This window comes from Manis pentadactyla, chromosome 11 (genome assembly GCF_030020395.1).
Source record: "Manis pentadactyla isolate mManPen7 chromosome 11, mManPen7.hap1, whole genome shotgun sequence".
Taxonomy (NCBI): domain Eukaryota; kingdom Metazoa; phylum Chordata; class Mammalia; order Pholidota; family Manidae; genus Manis; species Manis pentadactyla.
The window spans coordinates 94,026,625-94,054,036 of NC_080029.1; the positions used below are offsets into that span (position 1 = coordinate 94,026,625).

At 36.8% G+C, this 27,412-nt stretch overlaps 1 protein-coding gene across 2 annotated transcripts in view; it reads right to left on the reverse strand.

Annotated features, from left to right (window-relative positions):
* Positions 1 to 27,412, reverse strand: part of SPG11 (SPG11 vesicle trafficking associated, spatacsin) — a 115,903-nt gene that overhangs the window by 77,434 nt on the left and 11,057 nt on the right. Inside the window, exons 2-9 of one of the 2 annotated variants that reach the window (XM_036905381.2) lie at positions 25,656 to 25,840; positions 24,566 to 24,790; positions 23,066 to 23,267; positions 16,994 to 17,131; positions 16,362 to 16,810; positions 15,059 to 15,204; positions 2,062 to 2,194; positions 62 to 217 (exon numbers count right to left, since the gene is read on the reverse strand). In XM_036905381.2, coding sequence (XP_036761276.2) covers positions 62 to 217; positions 2,062 to 2,194; positions 15,059 to 15,204; positions 16,362 to 16,810; positions 16,994 to 17,131; positions 23,066 to 23,267; positions 24,566 to 24,790; positions 25,656 to 25,840 — 1,634 coding nt within the window. The remainder of the gene's footprint in view (positions 1 to 61; positions 218 to 2,061; positions 2,195 to 15,058; positions 15,205 to 16,361; positions 16,811 to 16,993; positions 17,132 to 23,065; positions 23,268 to 24,565; positions 24,791 to 25,655; positions 25,841 to 27,412) is intronic. The other variant, XM_057488770.1, reaches the window with a different exon arrangement.

A 27,412-nucleotide genomic window follows, 5' to 3' on the forward strand; every position in this document is an offset into this window, starting at 1 on the left:
GCTCAGGCTCTCTGTCCTGACACAAAGGGACAATTGCACCCTTCTTTGCTGCTATTCTTACCTTCACAGTGAACAAAAAGCTCCTTTATTTGTTTGTTAAGGAAAGACAGTGTAAGATTAAGCAATTGTTCTGAAAAGTGTTTGCTCTGGGTTTCAGAATCACTCTCTCTAATTGCTGAGCAAAGCAAATCCAATGCTGGTGTCAGCTCTTCCACATCTGAGGAAGAACCAAAGAAATTAGTATCAAGAAGACACAATAGGGTACTCCCAATAAAATTAACATGTCCAAAATACCCTATTTATAACGGTTGCAAAATTTTCCAGCATAAAACAAGGACCAATGTCTTGTTCTCAAAAAGCTCACCAAACTTGTAAGAAGTCTTATTATCTACAAATTTTAGTAACTCTATTGTTAGTCATTATTTACTGTATTACTAGTAACTAACATTTTGCTGTCCACCTACTATATAAAGCTTAAGTATTGGACTTGTTATTTTATAAATGCCATCTCATTTCCTCCTTTCAACAACCTGAGAAGCAGATGTTATGGCCCCCTTTCCATAGATGAGGATCTGAGGTTCAGAAAGGATAAATAACTTGCCTAGCATAATTTGGAAAGTAAGTGGCAGAGCCAAAATTTAAACTTTAGCAAGCCTGATCCCAAAACCATTCTCTTAAACATTCAGTTGAAAAGTAAGGACATGGGTCCCTAAATCCTGCATTTGCCAGCTGCAGGCCCTAATGAAGTGATTTCTGTTTTTCTCAGCATTGGCTCCGCTTCCAGAATTGCATCTGTGCGAACAAGAATGATAGGCAATATGAGTTTTTAATTGACAGACAGGTAAAGCTATTCCCATGCTTATTTGCAGACCCACCCCTACCCTTTACGGCAGAGCACTGCAGGTCAGAGTGGAGTGAGGAAAATCACTCATCACCAAATAGCAGAAAAGTGAATAATGGCCATGCAATCAATCACAAAAGGAGTCCAACTCAACACCACAAACCAGGCCTTTTTCTATAAATTCAAGACTCTAAATATTGGAGCATTTTTTAAAGTTAGCAATTCAAGAAAGAGGAAACCAAAACTCTGCACTCAAAACAAAAGAGAACATTTAAAGAAAAGAAAATTTCTAATCCACACTCTTAGTGAGAAAACTACATCAATGGAAAAAGCAAGTTGTCGTTTTCTCCACATAACTATAGAGTACAAGTTGGTAACAATTTTCTGAAGGACAATTTATCAAAGTGTTTGAGAATGTAAATTGTGTGTCTTTGACCTGGAAATTCTATACCTAGAAATTTATCCCAATAATTTTACATATGGAAGATTATACAAACATATAAACAGCATTTATAGCAGACTGCCAGAAATAGTAAAAACTGGAATCAATCTAAATGTCTAATAGGAGTTTAGTTGAGTAAATTATAGTACAGCCCATAAAATGAAATTCTATGCCACCATAAATAGCTTTATCTATTAACAAGAAAGATGTCTATAATATCAAGTGAAAAGAAAAAGATTATAAAACTATGTACAAGGGCAAACACACTTTATTACTCTATCCGTCTTCAGTAGAGGATTTACATGGTTACCTAGTCCAAGAATAAAAGCTAGATTTCCTGTTTTTTAAAAAGGAAAAACAAATCTTGAAAAGAAGTGTTGGTAATGTAGCAAAACAGCAGAAGAATCAGGCTGAAAAATATTATAGCTAGTCCCAGTTCACAACTCAGCTATACCATCACTATACACCTCATACAGCTGCAAGGGAGGGCTACTTTGCACGTGAATTTTACTCTCTTTTGAATAAAATTCTCTTGAATTTGAAGGATCATCTCTTTCTTGCATACTAAAAATACAAAGCACAGTACAAGATGTTAACAATAAACACCCCACTTGGAATCAGCACATTTATAGTCTCACAACTCTCTCAAAGAGTCCACAAAGTATATAAAATGTCATGACTGAGTTTTCGCAAGTAAGTCATCAGAAAACATAATAATTTGAAAGTGATTAAAAGATAAAATAATAAATATGAATGTACAAGTCTTTATTCTACTTACTTCTTAAATATAACTGGGATGGAAAGTGATCAAACTGAGCAGGTACAGAAGATTTTGAGGATGGATTCAAAAGATTTTCCTTGCTCTTCAAAAAGAAATCTACTGTGTCCAGCTGATGATTTTCTATCCCAGCCTTAAATGAGAGAAAATCAGAAAAAAATTGACAAAAGGGAAAAAATCAGGATACAGAATTTTTTTTTAACTTTAGAACTTAGTGTGCTAAGACTGAAAGAGACACAAGGATATCTTTATCTTGCAGAAGTACCTGAGTTCTAGTAAAGATTCTAACAATGACTAATTATGCAACTGGGGACAAATCCAACCTTTCTGAACATTAGTTTCTGTTTAGTAGAAACAGGTTAGACTAGGAAACACTTCCAGCTCTATAATTCTGTAATACTAAAACCATTAAACCTAGGTACTTGGGAATCACCCTTGTAGTTAAGCTATAGTCTTTTTTATTTGAGATAAAATGTTAAAGCAGTGTGATGTAAAGTTAACTGAGAAAAAGCAAGCTAAAAACACACTCCCATTTCTGACTAGGTGTCTTAAGGAAATTTTCTATACAGAACATTTAAAAATCACAGGTTAAATATATATATGTACATACATACACAGAAACATATACACAGGCACACATCTTTAAATGCTCAGTTGAACTGGAAAGAGAGAAAAATCCTCAGAGGATAAAAACAAGGAGGATAAACACAAATTCAGAAAATTAACAGCTATAAATCCAGTCGCTGCCTGAAGGCTTCTGCAAACCACTGATGGCCAAAAGCAGGGGTTGGACAACTAAGGCCCACCAACCAAATTCAGCCCTTGCCTGTTTTTGGTAAGTTTAATGGGAACGTGACCACCCCCACTTATTTACATATTGCCGATGGCTACATGGCTTTTCTGAGAGTGGCAATAGAAACCTGTCTGCAAAGCCTAATGTATTATCTGGCCCTTTACAAGAAAAGTTTGCCACTCTTAACCCAAAGCACTGTGCCTAAGAAGAGACCTGGAGAACTTGTTAAAAGGTGGATTGCTGAGCCTTGCCACCACAATGTCTGCTTCTGTAAGTTTGGGGTGGGGCCTGAAAATTTACACTTCTAATAAATCCCAAGGTCATGGTGATGCATTTGGTCTGGGGGACCATACTTGTAGAACAAATGGGCCCAAGTTCAGGGTGTTAACAGACCGGGCAGATTGGGGTGAGAGGTACCGGTAGAAGTTATGTATGGAGGAAGAAAAGGAAGGATAAACTAGGGTCCATGTAACCTGAAAGTCTCTGAAAAATGAAAAACTAGAAAAATTACTGCCCCCAGAGGCAGACCATAAATAAATTACTCCTTAGCTCTGGGTGGTGGGAGGAAAAATTGAATTATATATGATTAAGGGAATATTCTTGTTCTTATGTGAAAGTACTTAAAGAGTTATGAAGTTTACCCTGAATAGCCAAAGCAGTCCTGAGAAGGAAGAAAAAAGGGAGGGGATTACGCTCCCTGACTTCAAGCTCTACTACAAAGCCACAGTAATCAAGACAATTTGGTACTGGCACAAGAACAGACCCATAGTACTGGCAATAATAAAGACAGTAATCAATACAATTTGGTACTGGCACAATGGAACAGACTAGAGAGCCCAGATATAAACCCAAGCATATATGGTCAATTAATATACAATAAAGGAGCCATGGATATACAATGGTGAAATGACAGTTTCTTCAACAACAGGTGTTGGCAAAACTGGGCAGCTACAAGCAAGAGAATGAAACTGGATTACTGTCTAACCCCATACACAAAAGTAAACTCAAAATGGATAAAAGACCTGAATATGTCATGAAACCATAAAACTCTTAGAAGAAAACATAGGCAAAAATCTCTTGAATATAAACATGAACTTTTTCCTGAATGCATATTCTCAGGCAAGGGAAACAAAATAAAAAATGAACAAATGGGACTACATCAAACTAAAAAGTTTCTGTACAGCAAAGCACACCATCAGTAGAACAAAAAGGCATCCTACAGTATGGCAGAATATATTTGTAATTGACATATCTGCTAATGGGTTAACATCTAAAATATACAAAGAACTCACACACCTCAACACCCAAAAAGCAAATAACCCTATTAAAAAATGGGTGGAGGACATGAACAGACACTTCTCCAAAGAAGAAATCCAGATGGCTAACAAGCACATGAAAAGATGCTCCACATCACTAATTATCAGGGAAATGTAAATTAAAACCAAACTGAGATATCACCTCACACCAGTTAGGATGGCCAACACGAAAAGACTAGGAACAACAAATGCTGGCAAGGATGCAAAGAAAGGGAAAGCCTCTTACACTGCTGGTAGGAATGTAAACTAGTTCAACCATTGTGAAAGCAATATGGAGGTTCCTCAAAAAACTAAAAATAGAAATACCATTTGACCCAGGAATTCCACTCCTAGGAATTTACCCAAAGAAAACAACTTCTCAGATTCAAAAAGACATATGCACCACTATGTTTACTGCAGCACTATTTACAATAGCCAAGATATGGAAGCAAACTAAGTGTCCATCGATAGATGAATGGTTAAAGAAGGTATGGTATATACACACAATGGAATACTATTCAGCCGTAAGAAAGAAATAAATCCTACCATTTGCAACAACATGGATGGAGCTAGAGGGTATTATGCTCAGTGAAATAAGTCAGGCAGAGAAAGACAAATACCAAATGATTTCCCTCCTTTGTGGAGTATAACAATGAAGCAAAACTGAAGGAACAAAATAGCAGCAGACTCACAGACTCCAAGAAGAGACTAGTGGTTACCAAAGGGGAGGGGTGGGGATGGGTGGGTGGGGAGGGAGGGAGAAGGAGATTGTGGGGTATCATGATTGGTGCACATGGTGTGTGTGGGGTCACAGGGAAGACAGTGTATGTCAGAGAAGACAAATAGGGACTCTGTGTCATCTTACCAGACTGATGGACTGTGACTGCAATGGGGTATGTGGGGACTCGATAATAAGGGTGAATGTAATAACTACATTGTTCTTCTTCTGAAGCCTTCTTAAGAGTGTATATTAATGATGCCTTAATAAAAAAAAATAGAGTTATGAAGTTTGCAACTTCCGAACAGTTCAGAAAAAAAAAAAAAAGTACACATACAGTCAAAACAAATATAGCAAAATGTTTACAGCTGGTGAATGGTAAAAGGTAAATGGACACTTTTATTTTATTATCTTTTTGTAATTTTCCTGTAAATCTGAAATTTTTCAAAATAACATTTAAAAACAATAACCAAATTGTAATTCTGCTAAAAAAAATACAAAAATTTAAATTAGATACCCAATGGATATGTTTAATACCAGATTAGACATTGCTCAAAAGCGAATTAGTGAGCTACAAGACAGATATGAATAAATTATGCACAATGTAGCAAAGACTCATAGAAGAGAACTTGAGGAAAGTGTGAACAGTCTATTTCTAAATGAAGTACTACTGTGACAACTAGAAAATACATATTATTTTCAAGTACATAGGACATTATGAAAACTGAGTACTTACTAGGCTACAAACTGAGTCTCAACAAATTTTATGGTATCATACAGACCTTTATTTTTGCAATTAAGGTCCATAACTCATTAGTGAGACATAAAATCATAGTGAAACTGCAGACACTAAAGAGAAAAAGATCACAGAAGTAGGCTGAAGGGGAAAAAATAAACAACCCTAAAAGGAACAACAGCTGACTTCTCAATGACAATGGGATCCAGAAAATAGTAAAGTGATCATGATGTGCTAAAAGAAAACTGCCTGACTAGAATTCCATACCCAATAAAAATATCTTTCAAAAATAACAGCAAAACAGACATCATTAATTAGATAAAAATGAGAGTTCAACAGTAGCCACAATCCTCACTAAAGGAACTTCTAAATGATGCACTTCAGGCAGAGGCAAAGCCTAAAATGTGATAACAAAGTAAGAGCAAAGAATATGTGTCATTATATAAAGAGAAATAAACTTAGATTAATAATAATGATGTCTAATATGATTTATAAAAAGAAAACACAATAATAACTTAAGTAGGGAAAGAGTAACTGAAAGTTAAAGCTTTCAATGGACTTGTATTATCCAGAAGGGTAAAGTTATTAACATTGGATTTGATAATTTAAATATGTACACTGTATTTTCTAGGGTATCTTCTAAAAGAATACACTGAGTATTTAATATCCAAACTAATGGAGGGCACATGAGCTTCTGGAGTGCCAGCAATGTTTTATTTCTTGATCTGGATGGAGTTTTTGCTTTGTAATTATTTCTTAAACTGTATATATATTCTCTATGCTTTTTATACATGCTATATTTCACAATTCAAATAATAAAGTGATTGTGATTTATTACAAAAACAGACTAAAGGAAGTGATTTAAATGATTATCTCAACAGATTCAGAATAAGCATTTAGAAATAAAACTTCAATACCCATTCATGATAAAAAAAACAAACCTCATGGCTGGGGAAAAAAGAGAACTTCATTTTTTTTTTTTTTTGTTATCATTAATCTACAATTACATGAGTAACATTGTTGACTAGATTTCCCCCATCACCAACTCCCCCACACACACCCCACTACAGTCACTGTCCATCAGTGTAGTAAGATGCTGTAGAATCACTACTTGCCTTCTGTGTTGTACAGCCCTCCCCGTGCCCACAGACACACACACATTATACATGCCAATCATGATGCCCCTTTCCCCCCTTATCCCTCCAATCCCACCCATCCTCCCCAGTCCCTTTCCCTTTGGTACCTTAGTCCATTCTTGGGTTCTGTGAGCCTGCTGCTGTTTTGCTTCTTCAGTATTTTTCTTTGTTCTTATACTCCACATATGAGTGAAATCATTTGATACTTGTCTTTCTCCACCTGGCTTATTTCACTGAGCATAACACCCTCTAGCTCCATCCATGTTGTTGCAATTGGTAGGATCTGTTTTCTTCTTATGGCTGAATAATATTCCATTGTGTATATGTAGCACATCTTCTTTATCCATTCATCTACTGATGGACACTTAGGTTGCTTCCAATTCTTGGCTACTGTAAATAGTGCTGCGACAAACATAGGGGTGCATCTGTCTTTCTCAAACTGGGATGCTGCATTGTTATGGTAAATTCCTAGGAGTGAAATTCCGGGGTCAAACGGTATTTCTATTTTGAGCTTTTTGAGGAACCTCCATACTGCTTTCCACAATGGTTGAACTAATTTACATTCCCACCAGCAGTGTAAGAATGTTTCCCTTTCTCTACAACCTCGCCAACATTTGTTGTTGTTTGTCTTCTAGATGGTGGCGATCCTTACTGGTGTGAGTTGATATCTCATTGTGGTTTTAATTTGCATTTCTCTGATGACTAGCAATGTAGAGCATCTTTTCATGTGCCTGTTGGCCATCTGAATTTCTTCTTTGGAGAACTGTTTGTTCAGCTCCTCTGACCATTTCTTAATTGGATTATTTGCTTTCTGTTTGTTGAGGTGGGTGAGCTCTTCATATATTTTGGGTGTTAACCCTTTATTGTCATTTATGAATATATTCTCCCATACTGTAGGATGCCTTTTTGTTCTATTCATGGTGTCCTTTGCTGTACAGAAACTTTTCAGCTTGATACAGTCCCACTTGTTCATTTTTGCTTTTGTTTCCCTTGCCCGGGGAGATATGTTCATGAAGAAGTTGCTCATGTTTATGTTCAAGAGATTTTGCCTATGTTTTTTCCTAACACTTTTATGGTTTCGTGACTTACATTCAGGTCTTTGATCCATTTCGAATTTACTTTTGTGTATGGGGTTAGACAGTGATCCAGTTTCATTCTCTTACATGTAGCTGTCTAGTTTTGCCAACACCAGCTGTTGAAGAGGCTGTCATTTCCCCATTGTATGTCCATGGCTCCTTTATTGTATATTAATTGACCTTACATACTTGGGTTAATATCTGGACTCTCTCTATTCTGTTCCACTGGTCTGTGGGTCTGTTCTTGTGCCAGTACCAAATTGTCTTAATTACTTTGGCTTTGTAGTAGAGCTTGAAGTTGGGAAGCGAGATCCCCCCTGCTTTACTCTTCCTTCTCACAATTGCTTTGGCTATTCAGGATCTTTTGTGGTTCCATATGAATTTTAAAACTATTTGTTCCAGTTCGTTGAAGAATGCTGTTGGTATTTTCATAGGGATTGCACTGAATCTGTAGATTGCTTTAGGCAGGATGGCCATTTTGACAATATTAATTCTTCCTGCCTAAGAGCATGGGATGAGTTTCCATTTGTTAGTGTCCTCTTTAATTTCTCTTAAGAGTGTCTTGTAGTTTTCAGGGTTTAGGTCTTTTACTTCCTTTGTTAGGTTTATTCCTAGGTATTTTATTCTTTTTGATGGAATTGTGAATGGAATTGTTTTCCTGATTTCTCTTTCTGTTAGTTCATTGTTAGCATATAGGAAAGCAACAGATTTCTGTGTATTAATTTTGTATCCTGCAACTTTGCTGACTTCATATATTAGATCTAGTAGTTTTGGAGTGGAGTCTTTAGGGTTTTTTATGTACAATATCATGTCATCTGCAAATAGTGACAGTTTGACTTCTTCTTTACCAGTCTGGATGCCTTGTATTTCTTTGTTTTGTCTGATTGCCGTGGCTAGGACCTCCAGTACTATGTTGAATAACAGTGCGGAGAGTGGGCATCCTTGTCTTGTTCCCTATCTTAGAGGAAAAGCTTTCAGCTTCTCACTGTTAAGTATGATGTTGGCTGTGGGTCTGTCATATATGGCCCTTATTACGTTGAGGTACTTGTCCTCTATACCCATTTTGTTGAGAGGTTTTATCATGAATGGATGTTGAATTTTGTCAAAAGCTTTTTCAGCATCTATGGAGATGATCATGTGGGTTTTGTCCTTCTTTTTGTTGATGTGGTGGATGATGTTGATGGATTTTCGAATGTTGTACCATCCTTGCATCCCTGAGATAAATCCCACATGATTATGGTGTATGATCCTCTTGATTTAATTTTGAATTTGGTTTGCTAATATGTTGTTGAGTATGTTTGCATCTATGTTCATCAGGGATACTGGTCTGTAATTTTCTTTTTTCGTGGAGTCTTTGCCTGGTTTTGGTATTAGAGTGAGGCTGGCTTCATAGAATGAGTTTGGAAATATTCCCTCCTCTTCTATTTTTTGGAAAACTTAAGGAGAATGGGTATTATGTCTTCTCTATATGTCTGATAAAACTCAGCGGTCAATCTATCTGGCCTGGGGGTTTTGTTCTTGCGCAGTTTTTTGATTACAGATTCAATTCTGTTGCTGGTAATTGGTCTGTTTAGATTTTCCGTTTCTTCCTTGGTCAGCCTTGGAAGGTTGTATTTTTCCAGGAAGTTGTCCATTTCTTCTAGGTTTTCCATCTTGTTAGCATATAGATTCTCATAGTATTCTCTAATAATTCTTTGTATTTCTGTGGAGTCTGTCATGATTTTTCCATTCTCATTTATGATTCTGTTGATGTGTGTAGATTCTCTTTTTCTCTTAATAAATCTGGCTAGGGGCTTATCTATTTTGTTTATTTTCTCAAAGAATCAGCTCTTGGTTTCACTGATTGTTTTCTATTGTTTTATTCTTCTCAATTTTATTTATTTCTTCTCTGATCTTTATTATGTCCCTCCTTCTGCTGACTTTGGGCCTCATTAGTTCTTCTTTTTCCAATTTTGGTAATTGTGACTTTAGACTCTTCATTTGGGATTGTTCTTCTTTCTTTAAATAGGCCTGGATTGCTATATACTTTCCTCTTAGAACTGCCTTTGCTGGGTCTCACAGAAGTTGGGGCTTTGTGCTTTGTGCTTTTGTTGTCATTTGTCTCCATATATTGCTTGATCTCTATTTTAATTTGGTCATTGATCTACTGATTATTTAGGAGAATGTTGTTAAGCCTCCATGTGTTTGTGAGTCTTTTTGTTTTCTTTGTACAATTTATTTTTAGTTTTATACCTTTGTGGTCTGAAAAGTTGGTTGGTAAAATTTCAATCTTTTTGAATTTACTGAGGCTCTTTTTGTGGCCTAGTATGTGGTCTATTCTGGAAAATGTTCCATGTGCACCTGAGAAGAATGTGTATCCTGCTGCTTTTGGGTGTAGAGTTCTGGAGATGTCTGTTAGTTCCATCTGTTCTAGTGTGTTGTTCAGTGCCTCTGTGTCCTTACTTATTTTCTGTCTGGTGGATCTGTCCTTCGGAGTGAGTGGTGTGTTGAAGACTCCTAGAACAAATGCATTGCATTCTATTTACTCCTTTAATTCTGTTAGTACTTGTTTCACATATGTTGGTGTTCCTGTATTGGGTGCATATATATTTATGATAGTTATATCCTCTTGTTGGTCTGACCCCTTTATCATTATGTAATGTCCTTATCTCTTGTTATTTTCTTTGTTTTGAAGTCTATTTTGTCTGATACAAGTACTGCAATGCCTGCTTTTTTCTCCTTGTTGTTTGCATGAAATATCTTTTTCCATCCCTTCACTTTTAGTCTGTGTATGTCTTTGGGTTTGAGGTGAGTCTCTTGTAAGCAGCATATAGATGGGTTTTGCTTTTTCATCCATTCTATTACTCTGTGTCTTTTGATTGGTGCATTCAGTCCATTTACATTTAGGGTGATTATTGAAAGATATGTACTTATTGCCATTGCAGGCTTTAGATTTGTGGTTACCAAAGGTTTAAGGTTAGCTTGTTTACTATCTAACCATCTAACTTAACTCGCTTATTCAGGTATTATAAACACAGTCTGATGATTCTTTATTTCTCTTCCTTATTCCTCTTCCTCCATTCTTTATATGTTAGGTTTTTTATTCTGTATTCTTTTGTGTTTCCTTTGACTGCTTTTGTGAATAGACTGTTTTATTTTTTGCCTTTAGTTAGTATTTGGTTGGTCTTCTTTCTTTGCTGTTATTTTATTTTCTCTAGTGACATCTATTTAGCCTTAGGAGTGCTTCCATCTAGAGCAGTCCCTCTAAAATACCCTGTAGAGGTGGTTTCTGGGAGGCAAATTCCCTCAACTTTTGCTTGTCTGGGAATTGTTTAATCCCTCCTTCATATTTAAATGACAATCATGCTGGATACAGTATTCTTGGTTCAAGGCCCTTCTGTTTCATTGCATTAAATATATTATGTATTCTCTTCTGTGCTGTAAGGTTTCTGCTGAGAAGTCTGATGATAGACTGATGTGTTTTCCTTTGTAGGTGACCTTTTTTCTCTCTGGCTGCCTTTAATACTCTGTCCTTGTCTGTAATCTTTGCCATTTATTTATTAAATATGTTAGTGTTGTCCTCCTTGATTCCCTTGTATTGGAAGATCTGTGGGCTTCCATGCTCTGAGAGACTATTTCCTCCCCCTGTTTGGGGAAGTTTTCAGCAATTATTTCTTCAAATATACTTTCTATCCCTTTTTCTCTCTTCTTCTTCTTCTGGTACCCCTATAATGCAAATATTGTTCCATTTGGATTGGTCACAGAATTCTCTTAATATTCTTTCATTCCTGGAGATCCTTTTATCTCTCTCTCCCTCAGCTTCTCTGTATTCCTGTTGTGTGATTTCTATTCCATTAATGGCCTCTTGCACCTCATCAAGTCTGCTCTGAAGTCCTTCCATAGATTGTTTTATTTCTGTATTCTCCCTCCTAACTTGATACTTTAGCTCTTGCATATTTCTCTGCAGGTCCATCAGCATGGTTATGACCTTTATTTTGAATTCTTTTTCAGGAAGATTGGTTTTATCTGTCTCCCCAAGCCGTCTCTCGGGGATTGTCTGGGTGATTCTGGACTGGACCAAATTCTTCTGCCTTTTCATGGCAATAGAGGTAGTCGTAGGCAGGTGGCACATCTCACCTTGGAGAACAAAGTCCCTTCCTGCTTGCTGGCCTCCTTGCCCCTCTCCCCTGCCTGTGTTGGTTACCCGCACACTGGAAGCAGCGTCTGGGTTAGTCCCGAGCCACCATGGGTGGGGTCACCGTCAGGGTAGCCCAGAGCCCTGTGGGGAGTGGCAGGCTTTCCAGGTGTGCCCTCCTGTGAGAACAGCGCCCCTTTGTGCCCTGTCTCAGCTTCCTCTGCCTGCGCCAGGCAGCCGTGCACCAGCGGCGGCCACTGGGTCTGGCCTGGGCGGCTGCATGCTGGGAGGAGACTCTGGGCGGCTGCTGTGGGTGAGGCCGCTCTCCGGCTGCTGGGCTGCTGTGGTAGGGCCGCATGGGAGGGGGAATGAATGGCAGGCTGTTTATTGCTGTGAGAGGCTTCAGAGCTGCGCTGCCTCCTAGGGGGCTGGAGTGCCCGAAGCTCCTCAGTATTCCCAGCCTGCTGGACTGAGTGTGCCGGGACGATTCCGTCCCGCTGTGAGGCCCCTGCCCCTTTAAGACTTTAAAAAAGCACTCACTTTTCTTTTGTCCCAGGGGAGCCAGCTGCGGGGACCTGCTTGCCGATTTTACTTTTCCATTTCCCTAATATCCAGCACACCATGCGATGTGTGTCTGTGCTCCCAGTGCAGATTACTAGGGCTGGGTGTTTAGCAGTCCTGGGCTTCCACTCCCTTCCCGCTCCGACTCCTCTCCTCCCGCTGGTCAGCTGGGGTGGGGGGAGCGCTCGAGTCACACCCGGCCACGGCTTGTATCTTACCCCCTTCATGAGATGCTGACTTCTCGCAGATGTAGATATAACCTGGCTGTTGTACTGTATCCTCTGGTCTCTCTTTTATTAGTAGTTGTTTTTTCAGAAATATATATGGTTTTGGGAGGAGATTTCCGCTGTCCTACTCACGCCGCCATCTTGGCTCCTCCTCCCTTAAGAACTTCATCTTATCAAGGTTTTCTTAACACACACACACCCATTAATAGTGAGATATTACAAGTATTCTTTTTTAAAATCAGAAATAAGGTAAGGATGCCCACTAATACTTCCGAGTAATAGTATACTAGATGTCCCAGCAGCACAATAACGACAAGCAAAAGTAAAAGAATAAGGATTTGATGAAACGAATTATATTATTTTGCTATTGTATATAGATCATATAAGACATCAGCAAAATCTAACAGATAATTATTAGGATTAAGAGAATTTTATAATTTTGCCAGATATTAAAAAATATGTAGAAGTTATATAAATTTCTTTATATTGGTAACAAAATTTAAATTAAAAATATTCCATTTATAATAGCAATATATAGAGTATTTAAATATAAATACATAACCTTATTATATATAGTATTTAAATATAAACACACACACACACACATGCCAAAAATAAAGCTAACAAAGATGTGAAGTTCCTAATGGAAAAGATTGTAAAAATTATAATGTTGAAAGATAAGAGGACCTAAAAAAGAATGGAGAAAGACTGTTTATGGACAGGAAGATTAAATATCTTAAAGATGTTAATTCTTCCCAATTTGATATAAAGATTAAATGTTATTCTAATAAAAACCCTTACATTTTTTCATGAAATTCAACAAGCTGATCCTTAATATGGAATAGGCTAAGGGAGAAAGAATAACAAAGACTCTCTGAAAAATAATAAAGTGAGAGATTTATAATCAATGCAAGCATGGAACTGGCCCAGAGCTAGACAAAGACCAATATAGAGCATAGAAACAAACTCATGCACATGTGGAAATCTGACACACAGACATTTCAGATCAGTGTTAAAAGGAAGGAATTTGGGGAAAAAAATAGTGCTGAGACAAATGGTTATCAAAATGGTGGGTGAGATGAGAGGAGGGGATAAAGGTCCCAACTTCACAAGATGCATAAATATAAATTCCAAATGGACTTAAATGTGAAAGTCATAATTTAAAAACTTAGGAAAAAATATAAAAATGTATTTATCACCTCAGGATAGGACACATTACAAATTATATGCATAAAGGAAAGTACTGGTTAATTAAGCTACACTAAAATTTAGAAGTACATTAAAACAAAGACCCCAAGCAGAAAATAGACAAGCACAGATTGGAATATATTAACCACACTTAAAACAAAGGGTTGATTTGTATCTAGAATATATCTGACACTATAAAACCACCAAGAAAAAGACAGATAACCCAAGAGAAAAATAGGAAAAAGACTTAACAGTCACTTGACAAAAGAAATCCAAACATTCAATATATATATATATATATATACTAAAAGATGTTCAACCTTGGTCAGGTAAATGCAAATTAAAACCTATCAAACTGACAACATTTAAAAAATCTGGATTTGCCAAGTGTTGGTAAAAATACATAAAAATGAGATCTCACATACACTGCTGGTAAGAGTGTAAACTGATAAAACTTTGGAAAATGAGAGTATTATATAATAAAGTTAAAGATGTACATGCCCTATGACCCAGCAATTCTACCACCACAATGGACCAACTTGCACATGTGCTACAATAGATGGGTAACAGATGTTTAGAGCAACATTGGTTATAATAGCAAACAGCTAGGAACAACCTAATGTTAAATATATTCATACAGTGGGCCTACTACACAAGGGTGAAAATGAATTAGAGTTATACAATTTAACATGGATGAGTCACAAAAGATCACGCTGAGTGGTGGGGGGGAGCAGGTTTCAAAAGAATATACACCATGATTCCATTTTACATAAAATTCAACAACAGCCAAAATTAAACAGTATTATTTAGAGACATATTTATATGGAGTAAGATAAAGAAAAGCAAGAGAGTACTTAAATTTTTCAGAATCATAGTTAACTCTGAGGCTGGGTGAGGTAAGGGATTAGGAGGGTACAGGCACACATTTGAAAGTATTGATGAAAATCTGTATCTAACCTGGATGATGGGTATGAGTGTTTATTATTATTATTATCACTTAAGTCATACATATTAATTCATTTGTATGTGGTGGAGACTAAGGCCAAAACAATGTATATCATGCAACTCTAATATATCACACAAACTCACACACATGCATGAACACTGTAAAAGGTTACAGGCTCTAAGTTCTACAGATATTTAATTCTGTTACCTCTAGTGCATGTATGGGGATTGAGCACCTTCCCCAACCATTGAGATGGCAAAGAGAGTCCACCGTGCTAGCACTTCCATGGATCATTAGTCTATTTAAAAACTCCTCTTGGGTCAAACCAAACAAAATCAGACAGAGTCCATTCTCTACAGAAAAAACAAAAGTTAGCTTTAATAAATTATTGGAACTTGGGTTTAGGATTAAACTAATTAATTTCTAGTTACTAATTTTAGGATTAAGTAATTAATTTCTAAGTACTCAATACTTCAGCACTATGATCACACATATATTTATTTAGTGGATACAAAGGACTATTAGGACCTTAATTCATGATTTTTCAATGTTTTAGGACCTTAATTCATTATTTTTCAATGTTTTAAAGAAGAGTTTTATTTTTTAAACACCGATCATAAGGCAAATTCTAGTAAGAATGATGCATCCTATGAAATAACATCAAATCTCACTTTTCTGCTTTCTATTATCTTGCACTGTCAATATCTGGAACATGCAACTATTTACAGAGATGTCACATTTCTGGTTTACTAAAATAAACAGTAACATTCTCTTGACACACAGAAATAACATGATTACCAAAATTGGGGTATTGAAGAATGAAGACACGGTTAGTTCAATCACAACATTCAATAGCTTTGCAAGAGGTTATGACTTAAATGCTGAATGAATGTATATATGACACACCATACCCAAATACCTATAGGGGCCAAGCAGGTGTTGAGAGAAGTGCAAGAAAAATCTAACCAGAAAGAAAATGGCCCATCCAAGAGAAGTGAAATTCAGTTCCAACTTACAAATTACTATACAGGAATTTGCAGGTCCAGTGTTGTCAGATCTTGTAGTTTTTCGGTAACAGCTGGAATTCCAGATTTTGTGTGAAATCCTCTAATGTTACATGTTTATAATAATTTAAAATCTTTTTTTTTTTAGAGCCTAGATACTACAACCCAAACAAAACAAATTTGCAGTTCATACATGGCTCACAAGCAGCCAGCTTGCACCCTTAGCTTGTATGGTCTGAAGTCAATTCCCTGGGTTAAAACCAAACTTTATTACACTTAAACTTTCTCTAACTTTATGTTAGCATTTAGCTGAGCAAAAATAACCTTAATTAAAAATCGAACACATGACACAATGTTACCAAGAGTGACACCAAATTTCCTCCATGAAAGATTACCACTTAAGAGGAGAGAGTAGGCACTACAACCACAAGGGCAGCAGAAGTAAAACACATAAAGAAAGCACAGCTCTCAGCAATGGATTTCAACCTGATAAAAGACATTCTCACCTGTCAAAACAAGGCACAGTTGTTGGTCTCCACTACTGTCTACAGGAATACACTTTTTACCAAGGGAAAAGCACTGCATGCCCTGGGTCTCCAAATCCCAAAGGATAATAATGTAGCCCATCTGTTCCACTGTCCAAGTGAACAGTGCAGTGAATCCTGTCACAGACACACATTTAAGTTCAATGGGTTCCTCTTGTTCACAGATGTGCATTATTTTCCATGGTCTTCCTGGATCATTGGTCTTAGCATAATCTTTCTGTAGAAAATTATACTGGCTGCACATTATGTTCTGTGGAATGAAGGCCCATTCTGGCACACTGGTACTGTGGTTACCAGATTCAGGGGATTCTGAATGCAAAATATCATGGAACCATGGAGGACAGTGAGAAACCTCCAGTTTGGAGCTCTTTATTGTTTTACTCAGTGATGACACCTGGGTTTTCCAAGACCTGGAAGACAGTATAAAACTCACATTTATTACAGTGAAGGGCACTAAGTAAAAACACTAACCCAGGAAAAAGAAGTAGTTAAAAACAGTGTCTACATCTGTAAAGACCTTTAGTGAAAAGTATAGAGTAAACATGACAGAAAATGGAAGTAATAACAAAAATCCAAAAAGGTTGTTTCTGTACCTATCAGTCTGGAAGGAAAACTTGGTCAGTTTCATGTTGTAGTCAGAATTAACAGGATCATCTTCATCTATTCCCTTAGGGCCTTCAATGGGAATATCTTCTGGAGTTCTTTCACACAGAAGGTGTCCCGGATGTTGCCTACATTTTAAAAGGACAGCCATGGTAAAAAAAGAAAAAAAGATGATTGAACCCAAATGTGTTACTACTGCTCCTAATAAAAATGGAGGAGGCCGGGGTGTCACATAGAAGGACCAGTATACACAGTTAGGTTTCCCTGAATGGGACTCCTCCATATTGTTTATGGGACAGTGATAAAGTCAACCTTAAATTAAGAATTTGACCCATGTGTAACTATGTGTAGTGAGGATGTTAAGTAGATCGATAGTGGTTATCATTTTGCAAAAAAAATGGAATCACTACGCTGATGGATAGTGACTGTAATGGAGTATATGGGAGGGACTTGATAATAGGGGGAGTCTAGTAACCATAATGTTGTTCAAGTAATGGTACATTAACGATACCAAAAAAAAAAAAAATTGAATCATTATGTCGTATACCTGAAACTAATGTTATATGTCAGTTACATCTCAACTAAAAAAAAACTCCACCCTTAAGGGCAGTTTGCGTCCTATAGGTAAGAGCATTTATTGCCTACTATATTGTGGATATTGTTAGAAACTTCATGTGGACTATTTAGCATTTCAACAACCCTATGAGGTAAAACATACCCCCATTTTATAGATATGGAACTAAGCCTCAGAGAATCATTGGAGCTAAGTTAATGTGACCATAAAGCCCAAGTTATTAATCACTCACTAGATCACCACCACAAAGTAAGATTCAGGCTGAAACCAGGGAACTGCATAAGAACTAGAAAGGCCCAGTATAAATGCAGTTGCAAAGTATATGCGGAAAGAGGTTTAACACATTTGAAAAACACAAAGAGGGCCAGGCGGCTGAAGCAGAATGAATGAGAACCACAGTGGTGTGAAATGAGGCTGGAGGATGGCAGAAGACAGACTATGCAGGACTTTACAGGCTACTAAGTATTATTAACTTCTATCTTAGGAGATAAAAAGGAAGCCAAATAGGGTTTGAAGCAGAAAAGCAGTATGATTAGACGCAGAAGAGTAGCTCTTACAGTTCTTACAGTTGACCTTAGCTGTCCATTCCTATAGTCATACCTTGGGCTTTGTCAGTCTTTGAAACTGCTTCTCTCCCAAAGCACTGTTTCACACATCTTACTCTCTGACTACTGCTTTCCAAGCTTTCCAGTTCACTTACTCAAGTGCTCCCACTTCCCCTGTCATCTCATCTCATTGGGATTTCCAGTCCATTCACCTTCCACTCTGCAGCCCCCTCCTGTCTTCACTTCCTTTCTTTCTAGCATAGGTTCTGAAACCCGTCAGTTTAGTCGTTTTCTTGCATGCACCCTAAATCCTGCTCCTGCCCTGTGGTAGCACTTAGCTTGTCAATTAAAAAAAATTTTTTTATTCTGCCTTCTCAGTTCCTGTACCCAGTAACCAAACACTTGTGACAAAACCACAAAGAAAACTGATACCACTGTAAGTTCACATACACTACCTTCAACTGGTCTCTTAATATTGCTTAGAAATTTTATAATGATTTTTCATGAGCCCACTCTACAGCACTGTTTTGAATCTCCATTTTCCTCAACCCTCTGTCTTTTTACCCCCAACTCTTCTTGGGTGACTTTGCCTCCTACTTTATGAAGAAGTAGAACCCATCTAATGGGAGCTTCCTCAGCTTCTTGCATTCAATTACAAACCACTTTCATGTACCCATCTTCCCTGTCCTATTACAATGGAGGGATTCCCCTCCTCCTGAGAAGGCCCATTCATCTGTGTGCTCTGGATCCCATTTCTTCCCTCTTTCTCAGACACAATTTTCCACTTCTTCCCTTTTCTGTGTCTCCAAGCCCTTGTAAGTGTTGGATCCATATCCAGTTAATCACCAGGTCATAACCATTCTACCTCCTAAACGTTTTAATTATCTGTCATCACTGTGATCCATGCCACTACCATCCTTACCAAATCTGGCTTAATAGCTTATGATTGGTTTCCCCATGTCTGTTTTTATCCTCTCAAATCCATCCTCTGTGGAGTAGCCAGAATAATGTTAAAATGTGTATCTTATCAGAGGTATAGCTTATTTCACTGAGCATAATGTCCTCCAGCTCCATCCATGTTGTTGCAAATAGTAGGATTTGTTTCTTTCTTATGGCTGAATAGTATTCCATTGGGTATATGTACCACATCTTCATTATCCACTCATCTACAGATGGACACTTAGGTTGCTTCCATATCTTCGCTATTGTAAAAAGTGCTGCGATAAACATAGGGGTGCATATGTCTTTTTGAATCTGAGAAGTTGTATTCTTTGGGTATATTCCAAGGAATGGGATTCCTGTGTCAAACGGTATTTCTATTTTTAGTTTTTTGAGTAACCTCCATATTGCTTTCCATAATGGTTGAACTAGCTTACCTAGCCAGATTTATTAAGAAAATCAGAGATTCTACACAAACAGAATCAGAAATGAGAAAGGAAAAATCACGACGGACCCCACAGAATCACAAAGAATTATTAGAGAATACTGTGAAAATCTATATGCTAACAAGCTGGAAAACCTAGAAGAAATGGACAACTTCCTAGAAAAATATAAACCTCCAAGACTGAGCAAGGAAGAAATCGAAAATCTAAACAGACCAATTACCAGGAATGAAATTGAATCAGTAATCAAAAAACTACCCAAGAACCAAACTACCAGGCCAGATGGATTCACCGCTGAATTTTATCAGACATTTAAAGGAGACATAATACCCATTCTCCTTAAAGTTTTCCAAAAAATAGAAGAGGAGGGAATACTTCCAAACTCATTCTATGAAGCCAGCATCACTCTAATACCAAAACCAGGCAAAGACCCCACCAAAAAAGAAAAGTACAGACCAATATCCCTGATGAACATAGATGCAAACATACTCAACAAAATATTAGCAAACTGAATTCAAAAATACATCAAGAGGATCATACACCATGATCATGTGGGATCCATCTCAGGGATGCAAGGATGGTGCAACATTGAAAAATCCATCAACATCATCCACCACATCAACAAAAGGAAGGACAAAACCCACATGATCATCTCCATAGATGCTGAAAAAGCATTCGACAAAATTCAACATCCATTCATGATAAAAACTCTCAACTAAATGGGTATAGACGGCAAGTAACTCAACATAATAAAGGCCATATATGACAAACCCACAGCCAACATCATACTTAACAGTGAGAAGCTGAAAGCTTTTCCTCTAAGATAGGGAACAAGACAAGGATGTCCACTCTCCCCGCTTTTATTCAACATAGTACTGGAGGTCCTAGCCATGGCAATCAGACAACACAAAGAAATACAAGGCATCCAGATTGGTAAGGAAGAAGCCAAACTGTCCTTGTTTGCAGATGACATGATATTGTATATAACAAACCGTAAAGAATTGACTCCAAAACTACTAGGACTAATATCTGAATTCAGCAAAGTTGCAGGATAGAAAATTAATACACAGAAATCTGTTGCTTTCCTAAACACTAACGATGAACTAGCATAAAGAGAAATCAGGAAAACAATTCCATTCACAACTGCATCAAAAAGAATAAAATACCTAGGAATAAACCTAACAAAGGAAGTGAAAGACCTATACCCTGAAAACTACAAGACATTCCTAAGAGAAGTTAAAGAGGCTATTAAATGGAAATTCATTCCATGCTCTTGGGCAGGAAGAATTAATATTGTTAAAATGGCCATCCTGCCTAAAGCAATCTACAGATTCAATGCAATCCCTATCAAAATACCAACAGCATTCTTCAATGAACTAGAGCAAATAGTTCTAAAATTCATATGGAACCACAAAAGACCCCGAATAGCCAGACAATCCTGAAAAGGAAGAATAAAGCAGGGGAATTTCACTTCCCAACTTCAAGCTCTACTACAAAGTCACAGTAATAAAGACAATTTGGTACTGGCACAAGAACAGACCCATAGACCAGTGGTTCAAAATAGAGAGTCCAGATATTAACCCTAGCATACATGGTCAATTAATATATGATAAAGGAGCCATGGATATACAATGGGGAAATGACAGCTTCTTCAACAGCTCATGTTGGCAAAACTGGACAGCTACATGCAAGAGAATGAAACTGGATTAGTAACTCCATACACAAAAGTAAACTTGAAATGGATCAAAGACCTGAATGTAAATTAGAAAACCATAAAACTCTTAGAAGAAAATATAGGCAAAACTCTCTTGAATATAAACATGAGCAACTTCTTCATTAACATATCTCCACAGGCAAGGGAAACAAAAGCAAAAATGAACAAGTGGGACTACATCAAACTAAAAAGCTTCTGTACAGCAAAGGACACCATCAGTAGAACAGTATGGGAGAATATATTCATAAATGACATATCCAATAAGGAGCTCATGCACCTCAACAAAGAAAAAGCAAATAACCCAATTAAAAAATGGGTGGATATGAACAGATACGTCTCCAAAGAAGAAATTCAGATGGCCAACAGGCACATGAAAAGATGCTCCATATTGCCAATCATCAGAGAAATGCAAATTAAAACCACAATGAGATATCACCTCACACCAGTTGGGTGGCCAACATCCAAAAGACAAACAACAACAAATATTGGCAAGGATGTGGAGAAAGGGGAACCCTCCTACACTGCTGGTGGGAATGTAAATTAGTGCAACCTTTGTGGAAAGCAGTATGGAGGTTCCTCAAAAAGCTCAAAATAGAAATACCATTTGACCCAGGAATTCCACTTCCTAGAAATTTACCCTAAGAATGCAGCACTCCAGTTTGAAAAAGACATATGCACCCCTATGTTTATCGCAGCACTATTTACAATAGCCAAGAAATGGAAGCAACCTAAGTGTCCATCAGTAGATGAATGGATAAAGAAGATGTACATATACACAATGGAATATTATTCAGCCATAAGAAGAAAACAAATCCTACCATTTGCAACAACATGGATGGAGCTAGAGGGTATTATGCTCAGTGAAATAAGCCAAACAGATAAAGACAAATACCAAATGATTTCACTCATCTGTGGAGTATAAGAACAAAGGAAGAACTGAAGGAACAAAACAGCAGCAGAATCACAGAACCCAAGAATGGACTAACAGTTACAAAAGGGAAAGGGACTCAGGAGAGTAGGTGGGAAGGGAGGGATAAGGGGAAAAAGGAGCATTATGATTAGCACACGCAATGCAGGGAAGGCAGTATAGCACAGAGAAGACAAGTAGTAATTCTATAGCATCTTACTTCACTGATGGACAGTGACTGTAATGGGGTATGTGGTAGGAACTTGATAATGGGGAGAATCTAGTAACCACAATGTTGTTCATGTTAATGTATATTAATGATACCAAAAAAAAAGTCAGTTTTAATGAGTGGGGAAAAAAAAAACAGAAGCAACTAGAATATCTATAACAAAAAGCAACACAAATAAGCACTAAAGTTTTACTAAAATATTTAGAGAGCCCCAAGTGCGAGCCCTCCAAGAGAGACACCTTAGGAAATTCTTAGCTGCAGAAAGCTGGCTTAATATATCTTGTCAAAGTCCTTTAAGAGAAAAGTGATCCCCAAGGCAGCCAGAGCCCTGAGAAACATAAGAAGCAATTCTAACACATTTAGAATATTTTTCATTTCTCTACTACTCTAATATGGGGCAATGGTGAGTAAATAATGTATAATAGCCAAGGACTTTTAAAAATTATGCTTCATTACATTTTTATATATATGATGATATAAGCCATATATAATAGGTTATCATACAAATCAAAATAAAAATTTTGATATCCAGAAATAAAAAAGTAGCCAGTGGTCATTTGCACAATTACACAGTAACAACCTCACTACATAGTAACTAGAACATGATCTAACAATAAAGAAAAATGGTCAAAAAAAAATCTATCATGTATATTTTTAACCTCTATGACTTTATTTATTTCCCTGAATTAGAGATTGCAGTAATCTACATACCTGAAATAAAAATTTAAGTTAAGAGCAATTGCAGAGGTGGATGAGCTGACAATCACTACAACATCTAAGTCTTGAGACACCTTCAGTGAAGTAAAGTGAGAACTCTTTGCTGGCTCCTCTTGCTGCTCATTATACATATCTTCTTGGTAAAGTGCTAAATCCACATGAGCTACATGAGTACCATCCACAATGTCGAAAATATCTTTAAGTTAGAGTTAAAGAAAATGCCATACATAAATATGTCTACCCAATTAAGACACAGGATGAGATAGAGCTGCATTGCTCCAACCTTGTAGGTATAAACAACAGATGACTGGAACACTGAGGCAGCCCCCATCACAGTATCTAGATGACTAGAAGTTAGTGGCCCAATAAACAACCTGATAAAGAGTTCATTCAACAATATTTCTGAGTACCCACTCTGTGCCAGACCCTGAGACATTGCTAATATTTTCCACAAGTGAACTACAATACTGCTATCCAAGAGAAATATGTGAGTCACACTTGTCATGGTAAATTTTCTAGTAGTCTTACTGAAAAAATACTAAGAAACCAGTGAACCTAATTTTAACAATATATTTTACTTAACCCTATTATCCAAAATATTACCATCTCAACATGTAGTCAATATAAAAAATTGAGATATTTTATATTCTTTTCTCATGTAAGTGTTCAAAATCTGATATTTTACACTTTTGGCATACCTCAGTTTGGACACGAAATTTTCACTGGAAATACACGATCTGTATTTGGACTTCATAAAATTTACATTTGAGAACCTGGAACAACCGGAGTCTTTCCAAACTGTATTAGCACAGTTCTATAATCGTCAGCAAAAATGAAGTTAATCCAGTGTTTTATGACATTTTTACAAAAGAAATTTTAATACAAGATATGATACATCTAAAATAGAAAAAGCATTCCTTTAATTCAGAAATTAAAGTTCCAAAGTCACAGAAGTAGTCATTTTCAAGTACCTAAAATAATTTCGCTGATGACCTATGGGTCTGAGACAAAAAAACCCGTAATATTTTCCAAATACAAATTAAAGGTTGTTAAGCAAACCGTATGATTCATTAATATGATGGAATCATTATTAGAAAACACAAGAGGTGGATCATATTCAAACATGAAAATATATGTATCATGTCATCAGCTATCATTGAAATCTTTCCTGAAAAAAGCACATACTATTTAATAAGCATATTTTGAAAAATGGGTAACGCAGAGCATATACAATTTAAGAACATAAATATGTTGGATGACTATTACTATTAAAGACATTTATGCATATGCTGGGAAAATATCTGAATAGAATGTAAAGCAATACAGTTGAGGATTTTTAAGTTCATTAAGATGTTTTTTACCGAAAAGTTTTACTGAAAAACTAAATATTCTACCTACATCCCATCACTAAAAATAAAAGTCTAACAGAAGGTATCTTTCTAGGTGTTCGTCTCCCCTGCATGTCAACAGCAACATCCTCCCCAGCAAGGATACAGATCCAGCCTAAACTACTCAAAACAAAAAGAATTCCTCTGCAGAGCTGCATGTCGACAATCCTGTCCACTGCCTGTGCAGGCAAGGGTAACGTGAAACAGTTGAGTACTCCAATCTCAGCATCCCTTTCAGGAAATATAATGTGTAGGACGATACATTTGTTGATGAACAACAATGATGTGTTATTGTGAAATGACAGAATTCTCAAAGATAACAAGGGAATACCTATGAAACAAAAGGAAATCATTTCACACTCACTGGTTACAATTTTGCAATTGGCAAATTTAACTTTGTAAACATAACAAAAACAGGTAAAACAAAAAAGAAATAGTACTTAACTTAGTCCAACTCTAGGCAGTTATTCTTCACACCTACCTAAGCAAGTGTCCACTGGAAGGTAAGTAAGGGGATGAATAAAGATACCCTACACTGTCTCTGTTCCTTCTGTCTATGGAAAAAGTCTGGTATGATAGCACAGAATATTCTGTAAAACACTGGGTAAGTAGATCCCACAGGAACAATCACAGACTTTTTTTTTAAAATAAAGAACCTTAAAATCAAGGGTGGTCAGTATGCTACTGTCTCAAAAATACAAGCCTGAATGCTTTGATCTCTATTTCCTGCAGCCTCAGGATGGAATACAGTAAACAGCTCTGCAATCAGTTTAGATTAATACTATCCAGTGGAAATATAATGTCACCCATAAATGTGAGCCACACAAGTAATTTTTAAATTTTCTAGTAGCTACCCTGAAAAAAGAAACAGGTGAAACTAATTTTTATATTATTTACCTCATTATATCAAAAATACCACTTCAAGATGTAGTTAATACAAAACTATTAATGAGCTATTTTACTTTTTTAGTACTAAGTCTTCAAACCTGGTATATATTTGACACTTAAAGGACATCTTAATTCCTATTAACCTCATTTCAAGTGCTCAATAGTCCATGTAGCTAGTAAGTACTGCATTGGACAAGGCAGATCTCCCTCCTGATTTCACCTCTATAAGAACTTTTCCTGAAATACATAAAATTACACAGTAATGTCACAGATTTAAACATGCTGAAAGACCACCTGTAAATACTTACTGATATTTTGATCTTCAATGAGCTTTTGCAATGTCTCCTCACTACAGTGACACAAAATGGTTGCATCACATCTTCCATCTTTCAAATTAAACTCATAGATGAACAGTTCATAATTTTCACTAAGAGCGAGCAGTTGGGGCTTGTCTGTTGGAGAGCTGCTGTTACGAGAATCCTCCCAGACAAAGCTAGGAAAAAAGTTTAGACTATTTATTATATTCTATATCCAAAATAATATTTAACCACAATGGTGAGGGTAGACAGGCAGAATTAGTAGGGAACAATTCTTTAGTTCACCTGGTAGCATTAATTCTACTTCCAACTTAAGGGAATGTACACTGGTGTAGGATTTTCTGCCTCTTCCTTCCTCCCCCTTAGAACCAAGAATATAGGGGTAGATGGTGAAAAAGGGGCATGGAGCAAGAAAGGATGCCAACTTTTATTCCTTCATCCTAAAGGCTAACTGCTGATACATTTCAAGGAAACATCATGATCAAAAAATAATTTTCAACACCAAATATGTATATTATTTACATGAGGTGGTACTCACAAATAACAAAATAGGTTTTGCTAACTTAAATGCTTTCAATAACTTAATAAAATGATTATTTGAATCATCAGGGAAATGCAAATCAAAACCTCATACCAGTTAGAATGGCGACTATCCAAACGACAAGAAATAACAAGTGTTGGCGAGGATGTGGAGAAAAGGGAACCCTCTTACGCTGTCAGTGGGAATGTCAACTGGTGCAGTCACTATGGAAAGCAGTACGGAAGTTCCTCAAAAAACTAAAAATAGAAATACCATACTATGACCCACTTAGAAGTGAGAAGACTCCCACTTCTAGGAATTTACCTGAAGAAAACAAAATCCCCAACTCGAAAAAATATACACACCCCTACATTTACTGCCACATTACTTACAATAACCAAAATATGGGAATAACCAAAGTGTCCATCAATAGATGAATAAAGATGTGGTACATGTACACAATGGAATATTATTCAGCCATAAAAAAGAAATTCTGCCATTTGCAACAACATGGATGGAACTAGAGGGTATTATGCTAAGTAAAATAAGCCAGGCAGAGAAAGACACCTACTGATTTCACTTATTTGAGGAATAGAAAAACAAAACAAAATGAACAAAATAGCAGTAGAATCATAGCCACTCATAAGTGACCACAGGAGAGGGGTTGGAGCGGATAGGTGGAGAGGGTTAGGGGTATTAAAGGGCACAAAAATTCGCAATCATAGTATCAGCTGGTCATGGGAATGGTAGTACAGAATGGAGAATACAGTCAATGATTCTGTAACATCTTCCTATATTGACAGTGATGAGGATTTAATAAATATGGTTAACTGTTGAACCCACTGTGTTGTATACTTGAAACCAATAAAACATTGTATATCAATGATACTTCAATTAAAAATAAAGAAAGTGATTATTTTTATGTATAGCCTTTGAAGACTCTAAAATGGTGTATTATAGAATAGCTCTGTCCAATGGAACATTCCTGTTGATGGAAGTGTTCTATATATCTGCACTATTCAGTAGAGCAGCCAAGAGTCACATGTGGCTACTGAACACTTGAAATGTTGAGTAGCACAACTAAGGAAATGAACTTAAATTTTAAGTCACATGTGGTTAATGGCTACCACGCTGGGCAGTACGGTTACAGAATTTTTAAAGAAATACGACATCAACATACCACACTGGCTGACAGGGATGGAAAGAGACTAATGAGTCTACTTTTTTA